The sequence below is a fragment of the Nanorana parkeri genome, unplaced genomic scaffold (assembly GCF_000935625.1).
Source record: "Nanorana parkeri isolate BGI_ZX_2015 unplaced genomic scaffold, ASM93562v1 scaffold1981, whole genome shotgun sequence".
Taxonomy (NCBI): Eukaryota; Metazoa; Chordata; class Amphibia; order Anura; family Dicroglossidae; genus Nanorana; species Nanorana parkeri.
Window position 1 is genome coordinate 129,372 of NW_017308249.1, and position 15,650 is coordinate 145,021.

At 43.4% G+C, this 15,650-nt stretch overlaps 1 protein-coding gene across 1 annotated transcript in view; it reads right to left on the minus strand.

Annotated features, from left to right (window-relative positions):
- The window catches only part of LOC108800287 (neural cell adhesion molecule L1-like), a 219,567-nt gene that overhangs the window by 109,299 nt on the left and 94,618 nt on the right, over window positions 1–15,650 (minus strand). The window contains 1 exon segment of the mRNA XM_018572262.1: window positions 2,796–2,918. Coding sequence (XP_018427764.1) covers window positions 2,796–2,918 — 123 coding nt within the window.

Genomic DNA, 15,650 nt, shown 5'->3' on the forward strand with positions numbered 1-15,650 from the left:
CTGTACAGTATTACACTTTTTTTGGTTGGTAAAACAGTAAAGAGAGTGTGTGTGTGTGTGTATATGTATAGATGGATATATATAGAAATATCTATCTATCTAGATATAGATAGATATATATATCTATCTATATCTAGATAGATAGATAGATAGATAGATAGATAGATAGATAGATAGATAGATAGATAGATAGATTTCAATAGTGCATTTGACGGTTTGCCTGTGGCTACAATTGGCCTTACTTCACACCCACGTACTTAGTTATGCATATGTCAATATATAAATAAGTACGTGGGTGTGAAGGAAGGCCAGGAAGGTGCATCACAACATGCAGTATATGTGCCTTGTGGTGCATTGTCATACATTTTGAATGGTCCACTGTACAAATAAAGTGCAGATATGTTTTTCATGCATTGAAACTCATTATTGGCCCATTTAAATTGACACGCACCAATGCATGAAAACTTCAACACCAACCAGGTTGTTTCTTCATGGACCTTGTACATTCTCCCTGTTAACAGGAATTTTATCTCACAAAGACATACTGGTAGGTTAATTGTCTTGTTCCTAAACTGGCTCTAGGGATCTGCTTAGACTAGTTGTCAAGTTATGAGATACAGGGGGCCTCAACAGTGGCCCTGACAGCACCAAAGGGCCACAAACAATATTCAGTAAATGTAATGCTACAACAGACTTCTAACATGAGCGAGGAGATGGTCAGAGATTGCGAACATGCAATAGGTGTGGTTGGTGAATGGAGACATGCTGTAGGAGACAGACAGATTGGGGACATGCTACATGTCGCTTTGCAAATTAATTCTTTCAAGACCACTACTGACTACTGGGGTCTGCAAAGGGCCACACAGCAAGTGCCAGAGGGCCCCATGTGTTTGGCACCAGGGGACTAGGCATTGTAAGCTACACTTGGGAAAATGAAGGATGTTATAAATAAAATTCCCTGTAAAGTGCTGCATAATATGGGTAATGTAATATAATATAATTAAAATAATTAACCCTGTTACATTCAGCAATTTAGTCACACAAAGCCTTATTTGACAATATATCTCAAAATGAACTCTTTGTATGACCCTTTAGCCACCAGTCTGATTAAGACTTTTACTGGCCGACAAATAACAGTTGGAGATTGGAAGCTTTAATACCATCTCTATGCAGATGACACTCAAATTTATCTTTCCACTCCACAACTCTCCCCCTCAGTGTCCTTGCGTGTCACTAATCTACTAAATGACATATCCGTCTGGATGTCACAACATTTCTCACAACAAAACTCAACGTTTCAAAAACTGAGCTCATGATATTTCCTCCACCCCGTGCACCTTCCCCCAACATTTCAGTTGTGATTGATAACACAACTATCCAACCCTCCCCTCATGCCAAGGTCCTAGGTGTCATCCTTGACTCGGACCTCACCTTTCTTCCCCACATCCAATCGCTATCCAAATCCTGCCGCCTTCACCTTCGTAACATCTCAAAAATACGCCCCTTCCTCACCAATGACACCGCAAAACTACTCATACACTCCCTTGTTATCTCTCGTCTTGACTATTGTAACTCCCTCCTCATTGGCCTTCCACTACACAGGATATCCCCCCTTCAGTCTATCATGAATGCAGCTGCCAGACTCATTCACCTTACCAACCACTCAGTGTCTGCATCCCCCCTCTGCCAATCCCTCCACTGGCTTCCACTCACCCAGAGGATAAAATTCCAAATATTAACAGTCACCTATAAAGCCATCCACAACTCCGCCCCCGGATATATCTCAGACCTTGTCTCAAAGTATCACCCTAACCGTCCCCTACGCTCATCCATTGACCTCCTGCTTTCCAGCTCCCTTGTCCACTCCTCCCATACTCGCCTCCAGGACTTCTCTAGAGTCTCTCCCATCCTCTGGAACTCTTTACCCCAACCTGTCCATCTATCTCCCACCTTGACTGCCTTTAGGCGTTCCCTAAAGACTCATCTCTTCAGGGAAGCCTATCCCACCGCAACCTAACCACTGAACCTTCACATTCTCACATAATTCATTCCCACAGCTACCTCATGTATCATTTCCCCCTCCTCTTTTAGATTGTAAGCCCTCAGGGGCAGGGCCCTCCTTACCATCTTGTCTTGAATTGTATTGTAACTGTAATGTCTTCCTTATATTGTAAAGCGCTGCGCAAACTGTTGGCGCTATATAAATACTATGTAATAATAATAATAATTAATTACTCAAGGGCATTTCCAACTATTCTTATTACACATAGACTGATATGGTTAAGAATGCAAAAAGGTAAACTAAATGTGATGAACCAGAGGAAGGCAAACTTGCTTTTTCAGTGCACATAGTGGACCTGCATAGAAGTCCATGCCTTAAACTGGCCATACACCTATAGATTTTCTGCAGATTTTCTATGGTCAGATGGAAAAAGTGCAACAGATTCCTCCATTTACGCTAAACTGTGTGGATGGAGGAATCTCCCACTGGGCCAAGCTTCAGTATCTTGCTAGTCGGCCCCACTGGCTGTCAAAATACCTGAACAAACTGATTTGATGCAGGCATTGTTCAGGTGTTTTGAGAGCCAGCGGGGCCGACTAGCAAGGTACTGAAGCTTGGCCCAGTGGGAGATTCCTCCATCCACGCAGTGTAGCGTACATGGAGGAATCTGTTGCACTTTTCCCATCTGACCATAGAAAATCTGCAGAAAATCTATAGGTGAATGGCCAGCTTTAGTTATAAGTAAGATGAATTTAACAAAAATGGTGCTTTAACCTAGATATACAAAAATTACCCAAGTGATGAGAAATCTTGTAGCCTGTTAGGATTCCATTAGGATGTTCAGGAGGTCCCCAAAACAGTGCAAGAGATGTTTCAGACAGCCGTTCAACATGTAATCCAGAAGGTGGGCTGGGAACTGCATACAATACCAAAAAAGATGGTTTACATTTATTTAGATATATAATGCAGCTGAACAATATATTGAGATTCACTGTTAGTTGACACATGCTTAATGTTAGTACATAACCTACTGTATCTGGTATAGACAAACAAAGAATAGGACTGATATATTTACCCTGCTTGTAGAAATTGCTGCTACATTACCAGCGCTAAAGGAAGATTGATGAAACAACTCCTGCAGGAATGCTATGTTGGTCCTTATGATACTCATTTATCCAACTGGCACGCTATATTTAGAATTCTGGTATTTTGTACTTACTGTTAAATTTTTTCTGCAAGGCCACTGAGGGAATTCAGAAATTGTTAAGTAATCATGTTATACTGCTGCCTACAGGAGATTTGGAAAAAAAACTGCCCCATATAATCTTGCCTTCAACCGTCATGCCTCAGTTTTGTGAGCAAGCAGTAATAAGGCTAATAAACACAGAAGAACATGGACCATGTTCCTAAATTAACTTTAAGAAAAAGATTTTATGGTAAGTACAAAAATCTTATTTTCTTTATTGGACATTGAGGGACACAGAAATTCAGTAATTGAGCAGCATTGGTACTGCCCAAATGAGGTTAGGGCAACAGCCACTGGCGAATCTAAGTCAGAACCAGGAGCCGTCTGTAACAACCAGGACCAATGCCTGTACCTGAACCAGAAGTGGTGAAGTTACCAACAGGATAGGAGAACGTTTAACAACCCAGGGAAGATCACAGAGGATCAACCTGATGACCAAACCATGACAAAAATCACCTCCAAAGGGAAAGACTACCTCAAAGGACACTGAGTCATTACTGGCAGAAGCTGTGAGCCAAAGCAACTACCAACAGGTGGAGAAACACCTACTACCCAAACAGTGAGAACAGTCCAACAACAAGAATGGTCAACAAAGAGAGCACTGGAAGGTTTTCCATTCTCAAAACAGAAATCTAAGAGAAAATTGTCAGACAGGTCTACAAAGTAAGAGCAACTGCTCTAATGATGACAAAAAGGCAGAAGTCTTAAACATTTGACCCTATACTTTAGGAAAGTAAGGCATAAAAAAGTAGGGTTGTCTGGGGCAACTTTGCAATCTAGTATGAGATAATAAAGATACCGGACTATGTAAAAGAATACTACAAAGAGATGGTCAAAGACCTAAGGAGTTAGAGACAACCCCAATGGAACCACCATAAGTCATAAAGACTGAAAGGGAACAAGGGTCGTGAAAAGTATTCCTACCAAAAAAGACAGGAGTAGGATGATAACCACCCCATACAACTGCAACAACACCAGAAACCAGTAACACGAGCTGATATGTCCATCAAACCGATCATCACCGAGTGTTGTCACTAGAACCTGTCAGGGAAAATCCCCTGCGGGGTCTATCTATAATATCCTAATTAAAGACACAGGAAGGGAAGATATTTTGGGCATACAAGCTGCAAATCAGCCACAGTAGGAGGTCCTGATTCCAAATAAACCGAACCCCCCAGTGTTGGTTTCTCCTCTTCCAAGTAGGAAAAAAAGCACACCCAAGTGCATGCTGTAAATCTTCATCCCCAGAATGGAGACAACAGGTTGAAGAGGTTCAGATGACCAAAATTGTGTAGGGACCATATCACTTGCCCTGTAACAGGGAGAATTCCTAGCTTTTCTCCATAGGTGAAGGTTTTACAGCACTAAAGTGATGTCCAACAGGGTGCAGGTCAAGGTACCTACTCACAGCACTCCCATAAAGAAGAAGGCACCATTTGTTCCAGGGAACAGGATTTGATTTCCAGACCTGAGAAAAGCAGGTGACAGAGGTTATCCCATGATGGGGGGAAATAATTACACAGACCCTAAAAGACTGAGGGTGCAAATTAGGAAACATCAGATCCATCCTAATCCATATGGTCTGCCTGTACTTCTCGCCTTGACTCCACACTCCAGAATACAATGGGGGAGACTAAGCAAGATCAAAAGTAACAAGTAGCTAGAGGCAATGTAACAAGCACAAGCCTCCAGTACCCACTAGCCTCTAATCAGAAGGAGGTAGGAGTACCGTTACCAGTAGTGAAGAGAACTTCAGCAAGGAGCTAAATGGTCAGCCTCGCTTGTTGGTGACCAATAGTTATCAACACTACATAGTGTATATGTAAGGCTCCAACTGGTGGAAATTTGCAGGATTTGGACCCTCATAGGATTCTGGCTATCAGAATCCAGAAAACCAACCCTTTTCAAGGAAGGTCCCACTATGGAAATGCCATGAAAAGGTACTAGGGTGGTCATAAGGCCCAATGCTGTCAACAACTACAAGTGTCCTTGAAGGACACTGAGGGGTCAGAATCTTGGAAGCAGCCTGGGAGAGAAGGTGAGAAATACTGAGGATCAGCATTAGCAGATATCTCAGTGTGAGTTAGACTCAGAGGATCTGCAAGTTCACAACACAGAAGAGGTAAGGGGACAGGGCTCCCCTGGCCTTTCTGCATATCCCTTGCACTTTGCAAGAAACATACTGCCAAGTGCCAAATTCTAGTCCAAAGAGATGACATTCCTTTAACGGAAGACAAATCTGCTGTTCCCTGGAAGTCTCATCAGTATCCCACACTCATTGCACAGACATCAGTCCTCTGCAGGACACAAGTTCAGAGGCTTGTAATAAACTCTCACAGCTGAATCACAAGGCTCCAGACATCTGCTCCAGCAGTGGAAGGATTCCCTCTTAAGAGCGTAATCATTTTCTCACCTGGTTTGACAGATTGTTATGGCAAAACACAGGTCAGAGGGTCAAACCAGTGGACTCATTCTGGGATCTAAGAAGGGAACTCAACTTTCTATCAGTAAAGTCCAAAAATGTAAGTATACCTTTGACCTTTCTGATGGTATTTCTGTTACCGTGGATCACTGGAGCTTTCCCTTTGGGCATGGACCACCTATTAATGTATCCCACCTCAAAGGGGAAATGCTCTGGCACAATCTCAGGTGGGGCTCATGACCACTCAAGATGTTTACAGTCTGCATAGAGGATGTCCTCAAGCAACGAGTGTAGTGGAAAGTTCTTTGCAGCTACAAGATCTCTAAATGACTCAAGGCCAATATCAGCAGGCTGATTCTCCAAAAGCATGGTGCACTGCATCAATATGGCTAGAAACAACTCCTTGATTATCCAAAACAATTGGAGGAGACTGTAAATAGTCATGACACAACTAGGCCCAATGTGAGCCAAGGGCTCAAATACTCGCAAACCTGGGCAGCTGGTGATAATGAGAGTTTCAGGTGGCCATAGCTGACGAAGTACTGTAGGTGGGCAGTAGAAAGGAACCAGAGACTGGAGATCCACTTGTTGCTTCAGGAGCAGCAGCGGGATGGTGCTTCCTCTAGGCTGAATGGGAAAGAGAATGCAGAACATGCACATGCAGCACTCCAGGGTGACATCAGTGTTCAATTCCACGGTCTTACCGCAGTAAAAATGGCAGATGCAGGAAATTTAAAAAATAGCATCTAACAGTACTAACTGTGAGGTAGCTCTCAGAGCGTCCGTACTTTCTCACTAAGTGAACTTTCAGAGACAGGGTCACACCATGACTCTTGACCTGGAAAAGGCTCTTTGGCTAACTAAAACACTACATGAAAGTCTGCAAAGAGCAACAATGCAGAGCCCAGTTCCGGAAGGTCACATTCCAGTCCAGTGCAGTCCAGATACGGCCTCCAAAGCTGTTGCTGTGTATACCCTGATCCGGATAGTTGCTATGTAGAGACTAGCTCAATCAGTGTTTATTGCAGTCATGATTGAAGCCACCAAATAATAAAATGTCTACAGTGTATTGAATATCTTGATTGAAAAGAAATAAAATGAAAAAATAAAGTTAGACTTTTTCTCAAAAGGAAAGGCCTCCAACTTCCTAGGAAACGGCTTGATGGTTAGAGGTGGGGTAATAAAAAGTGTTACATATGGGTTGGCATTCAACAGTTTATTTCTGTTTTCCAGTGTCCAAACCTCCTGTAGACAGTAGTATAACATGACTGTTTCAGAGTTCCTGAATTCCTGTGTACTTCAATGACTGAAAACATTTTTTCTAATATTTATTCCTATTTAATAACTTATTAACTCCTTCCCCATCTCTCATTTTCTTGATTTTTTTTTCTAACCATTATCATTTAAACTTTTTTTATTTTAGTTTGTTCATTAATTTGTTTCAGTCACATTTTTAAAAAAACACAACATTAAAAAAACTTGTATTTGTATATACTGTAATTTACCAGGAATCTTAATTTAATTTGTCATTTTAAATGGGACAAATAGAATACTAAGCAAAGAAGAAAAAGTAAAGTTTTGTTATGTTTTTATCTATGGTTTGCATAAAAGAATACAATCATTTTCCAATCATTCACCAAACAAAAGTCTTGTTTCTCCATAAAAGAGAAGTAAAGGCAAACTTTTTTTGGCTTTACTTCTTGTAGGAGTAGATGTACTGTGACAGCTTGCTCTGTCTCACTAGAGCCAGCGTCAACCGTGCCCACCCCCTCCACTGAAAGCACTGGAGGAACAGAGAGGTATCTGTAGGCTACTTCACAATAACCTTAAAAAGGCAACCTGTATTGAGGAAGGAAAAAAAATGAAATACCGAACTATTGGCTGCAGCAACCTTTCCTATTTATTGAATAGTAGCATGGGCCAACTCTGACATGTTTTGTGCTAAAAAGCACCTTTTCAAAATGTAAAGTTGCTGCATTTCACAGTGCTGTAATTAATTTTCCTTCCTTGTTGAAGTGCAACAAGCTGGACCAGCACCCAAGTACTTTTCAGTGGAACATGTGATGAGCCACTAACCTCAAGCAGTATAATAGGATTTTTAGAACTTACTGTAAAATCCTTTTCTCTGAGTACATTAAGGGACACAGAAAGAAATCTTAATGTGCATTGGGCTATGCTGCTGCCTTCAGGAAATTGGACAGCTGAAAAAAAATTGCGCAGTAGGACCCTCCAACTTCCAGAATGCTTTAGTTTTGTCACAAAACCGAGGGGAGGGACCTGTATCCCTTAAAGTAGTAATACACTCTCAAATCTTTGTAATAATGATCAATAATAATGATTCCAGATCAAACAAGTATAAATTGCCCAGCAAAGTATTTCTTTACATTTTTGCCCATACACTTAACAGTCATGCTTTCTAACAGCTGGCTCTAACGCTCTCAACTCTTGTTCAATACAAGATCACGAGGGAAAGCACAGTCTCTAGCAGTTGCCCATCTAATAGTGTGGAGAAGTGAGGAGGGAGGAAGGAGGAGCAGGAGAATGGCTTGCCTTGCTGTGTGTTTGTGGAAACACACACAGCTTACTAGCACACACAAGATTGACTCTATAGGGCCCTGCCAGGCTATTAGGGCCAGGGCTCATTGAACCAGCTAATTCTGCAGTTAAAACATTTAAACATCAAAGATCAGTATCTATTGTAAGTGATTTATCCATCATTTGAAATAGCTTAAACTTTTGTTTGACTTTAATATCACTTTAATGTATTAGTAGAAAATAATTTTACAGTAAGTAAAAAATCCTATTTTATGAATCGTGCATTAGGGACACACGAGGAATTATTCAGGTACACTGGGATGTCCAAAAGCAGTCCAACTGAGGGGTAGGCAACAGAGCAAACAAAAGGCTAACAAGCCCAACAAAAACCAATAGGTTAACAGAGGTGGTTCAACAGGCAACTTGTGGAGCAAGAAGCTGGCTATAACCAAATTAATTGTGCTTTAGGGACAGTGTTAGCATGGTTGAAACCTTTATTAAAGAAGCTGGCTATCTCCAATGGGGACCTTCAGGAATGACAGAGTCAAACTGCCTAAAGGGAGCTTTGAGAGATAAATTCAAACAGCGCATAACTTATGTAGACAATGGAGGGACATCTTCTTAAGATGTTTTAGAGCAGAACAGAGAGATGGTAGAACAATGTTCTAGTTATAGAGTAATTCCACTTTTGAGAAAAACATCAATCCTCTCGAGGTAATCATTGCAAGGATTTTAACAAACTTTGTTGCAGTTTCCTACCTGTTTCTGTTCTAAAGTATGGAGGTTCTGGGTTCATTATAATCAGCTGGTGGGCTTCCCGTGTTATAATATGGAAAGGTGTAGTGTCTACTGCAAGGGATGCCAACATTTATACTTGTATCTTAGTGCAAACGTCTGGGAAAATAAGTCAGCCAATCACAGAAGCAGGAAGTGACATTTCTGGAGGAGTTCCGCACACCCCTCCAGGTCGCCATATTTCATTGAATATTTTTTGACACATTTAGAACTTTACAGTAGATACAGTTTTAAATGGAAAGGTAATTCTTAATAACATTAAAATACAAAATGGTTTGTGCGACTATTATATATGCTATATTCATGTTTTAAAGATTTTTTTAATTTTTATATTTTTAAAGTGATGTTACTATTTAAGGTAAAAGGAAGAAACCACCTTAAGAAAAAAAAGGCCCTGGGCCTGAAACAACCTTGTCCTTGTGTAACACAAGAAAGGGCTCTTAACAGGTTAAGGCAGCTAACAGAGGTTCGAAGAGTAGTTTTTAAAGAACCAGTCTGATATCCCACAGAGTCCCTGGGGAACACAACATGAGCAATACTGTGTACAAGAGGCCTTCACAAAGGAGTGAGAAGCAAAGGGGGAAAAAGGGGATCCGACAGGCCCCTTTCCCTCAGGACCTGGGCTTTAACAGGCAGGCCATTAAAGTCAGCAAGTGAGTAATCCACACACTGGGACAGAATATTGTGGAAGGGCCCACAGAGAGTCTGACAGGAGCCTGATGAGGTTCTAATACCTCATCCTCCTAGGTCAGTTCAGTGTGATGAGAATCACCAGAACACCCTCTATCTGGAATCTGCAGAGGATAAATGCGTTTCAGAAAAGGAAAGGCGTAAATGAGATTCAACTGATCCCACAGAGTCCCCAGATCATTTACTGTGAAGGCTAGAGGTATCCTGGATTTAGAGACAAACCTGCTCAGTCAGCGGATTCCATGCAAAATGTTTGTACCCAGAGGTAGGTGTTAAGAACCTATAGATCTAGTATAGAGAAGAATCCCAGTTTTGTCTTGAGAAGATGAACAGATTTGAATATAAACACTGAAACCACTGCTTTTTCTGGGACAATGGCTATGACCCCTTGAGAGGGGAGCTGCATCAAAGCAGCATGAAGTCCCCCAAACTTTGTGGGGATGTTGGCAAGTTTGACAACATTAAGCAGGGTTGAGGCAGAGAATGATACTCCAGTTTGTAGTTTTATACAATATTGTGGACCCAAACATTTGAAACAGATGTCCCCCCATTCTGACAAGAGGGGGTGTCCACTCATTGTGAGGATGACTTGCTTGAGCATTTGCAGAACTTTCAGTGGAACTTCCAGACTGTGTGTTCTTCGCAAGTGTATCAAGAGGCCCATTCTGGATATTTGGTGTATAATATCCAAGCACAAGGTTGGACCATAGGTATGAGCTCCAGTTGCTGGAGGATAGAAGGATCCATTAGTATAGGACCAGGTTGCAGAGCAGGGCCTGCAATGGACAACATGGCCATAAAAAGGATTTCCAGCCTTTTGTCCACTGGGTCTTTAAACATGGAGTCTTTAAAAAGGGACAGTTAGAGTCTTGTTAAGAAAGGAAATAGCCAGGTTCACCACAGGGACTGTCCACTTCTTTAGGAACCCCTCCCTTCATAGGGTATTACTGGGTAAAACTTTATATAGGTTAGGCCAATCACTATACAAGACCGGTTAGAATAGGGAATGCACTGGAAGTGTTTTAACAGCCTTGGGACTTTTTAGAGAACCCAGACTACTAACCTTAGGTGTAGCTGACACAGAGAGCTCTAGGTCTTGGCATATGCAAACTGTGCCAATAAAGGATGAAATAGTATTTGGAGTTATGTCTGCAGATGTCCTGTTCCACTTCCCTGATAAAAAAGAGTCCTCATCCTCGGCTGACTATGCAGAAGTAACTGCAGTCCTCAGGAATTCAGAAACAGGCTTTGGAGGAGAGGATGTGGAGGCAGACTTGCACCCCCTGCATTCTGAGACTTCTGTCATGGCTACAATTTTTGGATGAATTCAGACATCGTGGTTGAACTATTCGCTAGGTTAAATTTAAAGAAGGATTCACTTCTGAAGGATTTAAGGAAGGCTAAATGTAAGTTATAGAACTGGATGGTGCCTGCTATACACTATGTGATTGTTCTTTTTTCCAAACCAAGGTTACAGATCTACTATAAATATGTAAGGGACCCCTCGGGACTTTTCATTTCCTTGTTCTCTTACGTCTGTTTCGTCCTTTCGTCTCCCCTTTCCTATTTATTCCTCTTCCTTCTTTTTGTTCTATTCTCTTTCCTCCTTCTTTGTTCTCTAGTCTAAATTAGTCTCTTTACTGCCCGAATACAATCTTAGGATGGTACACCAAGGTCATATACAACGGAAAATTGTATACTTACCTTCCGTAATTTGCCTTTCCTGGTGCATCATTTGGTAGCACCTCATGGATTAAGATCCACCCCTCTTAACCCCACAGGACACGTGATAAATTTAGGCTCCTCCTAGCCGCACTCTTTCTAGTAACAATCACAAGCCATGGCAGGGAGGGAAAGGAGGTGTGTTGCCAAATGATGCACCAGGAAAAGAAAATTACGGAAGGTAAGTATACAATGTTCCGTTTTCGTGGGGCATCATGGCAGCACACCTTGGGATTTAGCAATCACAATGGGAACCCTCCCATGCCAGAAAAAATAATTTTATTAGATATGTGAACACCCAGACATGATAATGCTTTTGCCAAACTCGGCTGTAGTAAGAAGAGTGGGATCCACTCTATAGTGATTCATAAATGTAGTTCTTGAAGACCAGGACACGGCCTTGCAAATCTTCTCGGCTGAGACCTTCGAGCAGGCTGCCCAGGATGTTGCTAGACCCCTCGTGGAATGAGCCCTTATCTCCTCAGGTGGTTTCAAGTTCTTCAAAGAGTAAGCTTTTTTGATGAGCTTGACTAACCAGGCCGCTATGGTTCTAACCAATGCCGCTTGTCCCCTTTTGCTGCCCCATGGGATTATGAGCAGGTTATCCACAAAGCGAAAGGGTTCTGTAGCACTTCAAGGTACTAACCACATCGAGAGTGTGAGGTTCACCTTTGGCAGTCATAAGTGTAGGTAGAACAATTTGCTGATTGAGGTGAAAGGGGGAGCTCACTTTAGGGAGGAACTGTGGAAGGGTCTTAAGAACAACCCTGTCCGGGAAGAAAATGCAGAACTGTGTTTTTACCGCTAACACCTTGTTTTGCTGATGTAATTGCTAGGAGAAAAGTGGTTTTTAGAGTCAAATTCCAGGCATCAGAGTATGGGTGAAAGGGGTCGTGTGCCAGCACACCCAGAAGCAATGATAGATCCCATTGAGGGAACATTGGCTTAATCGGGGGATGGATTTTGAGGCACTGTCAGGGACAAACACCGTCCCGAAGCCAGATAGCAGGGCGAGGCCGGCCCCGTCAGCAGCATCCCGTTGCCGGGCGGCCAATATTCAGCGCTCCACTCCTCCCTCCGCTCGTCAGCTGAGCCAGTGTGATGACGGGGCGGGCTCGGCCCAGCGGCGTCCCGTTGCTAGGAGACGCTCGGGTCGGGTCTCGTCTCCGGCTCCTCCCCCAAACACCGCTCTCTGCCTACAAAAACGTAGGCTGATCACTTGCTCGGTGTTCTAGCAAAGTAGTACGTCAAGCAAGCTATCTAGGGACACTACCTGATACTGTCCTCTACAGCCTACTTGATACTTGGCACCATCACCATTGGACCCTTGGCAGAGTGGACTCAGGAGCACGGCAAGCTGGACTCTCTCACCTAACAGCAAGTAACCATTAGCACATGTTTGCAATCTAGTGCTGTGTTGATGCTAATACCTGGTGGGAAGCTCACCTTACATCCTCCTCACTGAATCACTGCTTAATTCACTGCTGCATAGGACTGTTGTATACTGTCAATACTCAAGGGAGATTATGTTCAGGATTAGTGACTATAACTAATTCTGTGCTCCACTGTGCCATAATTTACTTGGGACTGTAACAATCATAACCTCACTCTAGTGCTATCTACGTTTGTCATCACTAGTGAAGTAAACTAGTGAATACGAACTACAAATCCTATCAGGCCCCAATGCTGTTCAAATTTTGGTTGTGAAAGTTGAACTGTCTTTACTAAGCCTACTACTAGTCTGATGGTGTATGTGACAGGGGTTCCGACTTCACTCAATACACTAAAGTGTGACTGTGAACCCTCTTCCTGAACCATCTCCACCTACCTTGGCAGCTGCGATCCCAAACTTCTGACCAAGCTTGCACGGATCATTACAGGCACCCTTTCAAGAACCGCACAATTAATGGATCCAATGCCCATCTGGATCCTGAGAGAGCAGAGATGGTAGAAACTTGCACCTTGAGTGAGTTCCAGCTAAGGCCTCTTTCTAGACCACTTTGCAGGAATTAAGAACATGGTTAACTGTAGGGGAACAGGGATTAAGGTGTTTGTCTGCCGCAGCTTCAGTGAACTTTTCTCATACCCTCTGGTACGTGGCATTCGTGGAGCCCTTCCTGGCTCTGAGAAGAGTTGAGATCACAGATGGGGAGCATCCTAAATGGGAGAGTCTTGCCCTTTCAACCTCCAAGCCATTAGGTTCAACGCTGTTGGAGATGGATGAGAAAGGGGGCCCTGATTCAGAAGGTTGTGGCGCTTGGGGAGAGGGATAAGGGGTTCCAAGCAGAGCTTAAGGAGAGAGGGGAACCAAGGTCTCCTGGGCCAAAAGGGGATGATGGCTATTACCGTCCCGGAAAAGGTGGTCACTCTCTGGAGAAATTTCTGTATTAGAGGGTAGGCAGGAAAAACATAGCATAGGTGGAAAGACCAATTGGTGGTCAGAGCATGCGTTGCTACTGCTTGGTTGCACTTGAATCGAGTCATGAACAATTTGGTTTTGGTGTTTTGGGGAGATGCAAACTGGTCTACTTGAGGTTGGCCATGATCTGGTTGAACATCTCCCAATTCAGTTCCCATTCATGGGGGCTATGGTGGACCTGCTCATAAAATCTGCTAGGGAGTTTTCTGCTCCTGGCAGGTAGATTGCAGTCAGATCCCAGAGGTTCCAGTTCTCGAAGCATAGAGCGACTGTGCGTCCCACCTTGGTTTCGCATGTACGCGACTGCGGTCCTGTTGTCGATCCGCAGCTGTACCGTGCGGTGTTGAATAACCGTGCCGAAGGTTTGGAGGGCTTTGAAAGCCGCTCTAATCTCCAGAATGTTGAGGTCGAAAGGACCATCGCCCTTGAGCCGTGCGGTCTCCGCAATGGGCACCCCAACCGTGGAGGCTGGCATCTAAAGTGATGACTCTAGGGCGTGGTAGGCAGAGCGGATGGTGGCACTGAAGATTCCAGTGGCAAGTCCACCACCATGGTGAGTTCCTCATGGCTGTGTTGAGGATGATTCTCTGACAAAGGTGCCACTTGTCCCATTGGCTGAGGAAATTGGTTTGGAACGTCCTCAATTTCCAATGGGCCCATCTGACCATCTTGATGTTAGAGGAGAGCGAACAGAGTAGACTAGGGCACCTGTGTGCACTCATCCAATGTGAAGAAAAAGCGTTCAAAACTTTGAGACAGATAAGATCGATCTTCTCTCGTGGAAGAGATATTGAGTTTCGGTTGGTATCGGTTGGTGAGAAGAGCTCCGAGAAATACCATCCTCTGAGATGGGCATAGATTGGACTTTTTAAAATTGATCATCCACCCGAACTGTTGTAGTACGGAGATGGCAATTCGTTGATGTTGTAGCATCTCTGTGCGGGTTCGAGACAAGAGAAGGATGTCGTCCAAATAATGATTTATACAAATCTTCTGAAGTCTGATATCTGCAATCAGAGGAAGCAGGATTTTTGTGAAGGTGCGAGGCGCTGTAGAAATGCCAAAAGGGAGGCACATGAACTGGAAATCCTAACCCATGGTGTGCTGCCAAATGATGCACCAGGAAATTATATATCTATATATCGATATATTTAAATGTATAGATAAATCAAAGGACACAAAGTCCTCAATCTCTTTTTCTGCAGCCTGTGTTATAAATTAACAGGAAGCCTCTATGAGTGTTCCTGTTCATTGATAACATGAAGACATTGTGTGTTTACTATAACCTCAACTATGAATGAACAGGAGGTGATACAGATCACTTCCCATCCATTCATAATTGAGGATATAGACAACATACCATGTCCTCAATTATGTACAAACACTCAGCGATCACTGATCGCTGAGTGTTTGCACTCACTCTCCTCTCTGACAGCTGTCACAGGAGGCTGAGACAGCGGAGCAGGGAGGAGAGCTCAGCCTCCTGTGACATCGCGGGCTGTCTCCGCCCACACACCGCTCTGCCGGACTGTGAAAGGAGGCTGAGCGGTGTGGGAGGAGAGACGCTGGCCGCTCACAGTGCTCTCCTCCTGCAGCGCTTGGCCGGCTGTCACGCTTTATCTCCTCCCCGCTGGGACACAGAGCAGTGCCCAGCGGGGAGGAAAGAAAGCAGGGATGCGCCGATGTATCGGCAGAAAAATGGCACTTTCTGCATTTAGCCAAAAGTGCCATTTTCGGCCGATATGTTTCGGTGGCCGATATATTGGTGCATCCCTAATATATATGCTGTATAGATATATATCTATGTAGATATATATGG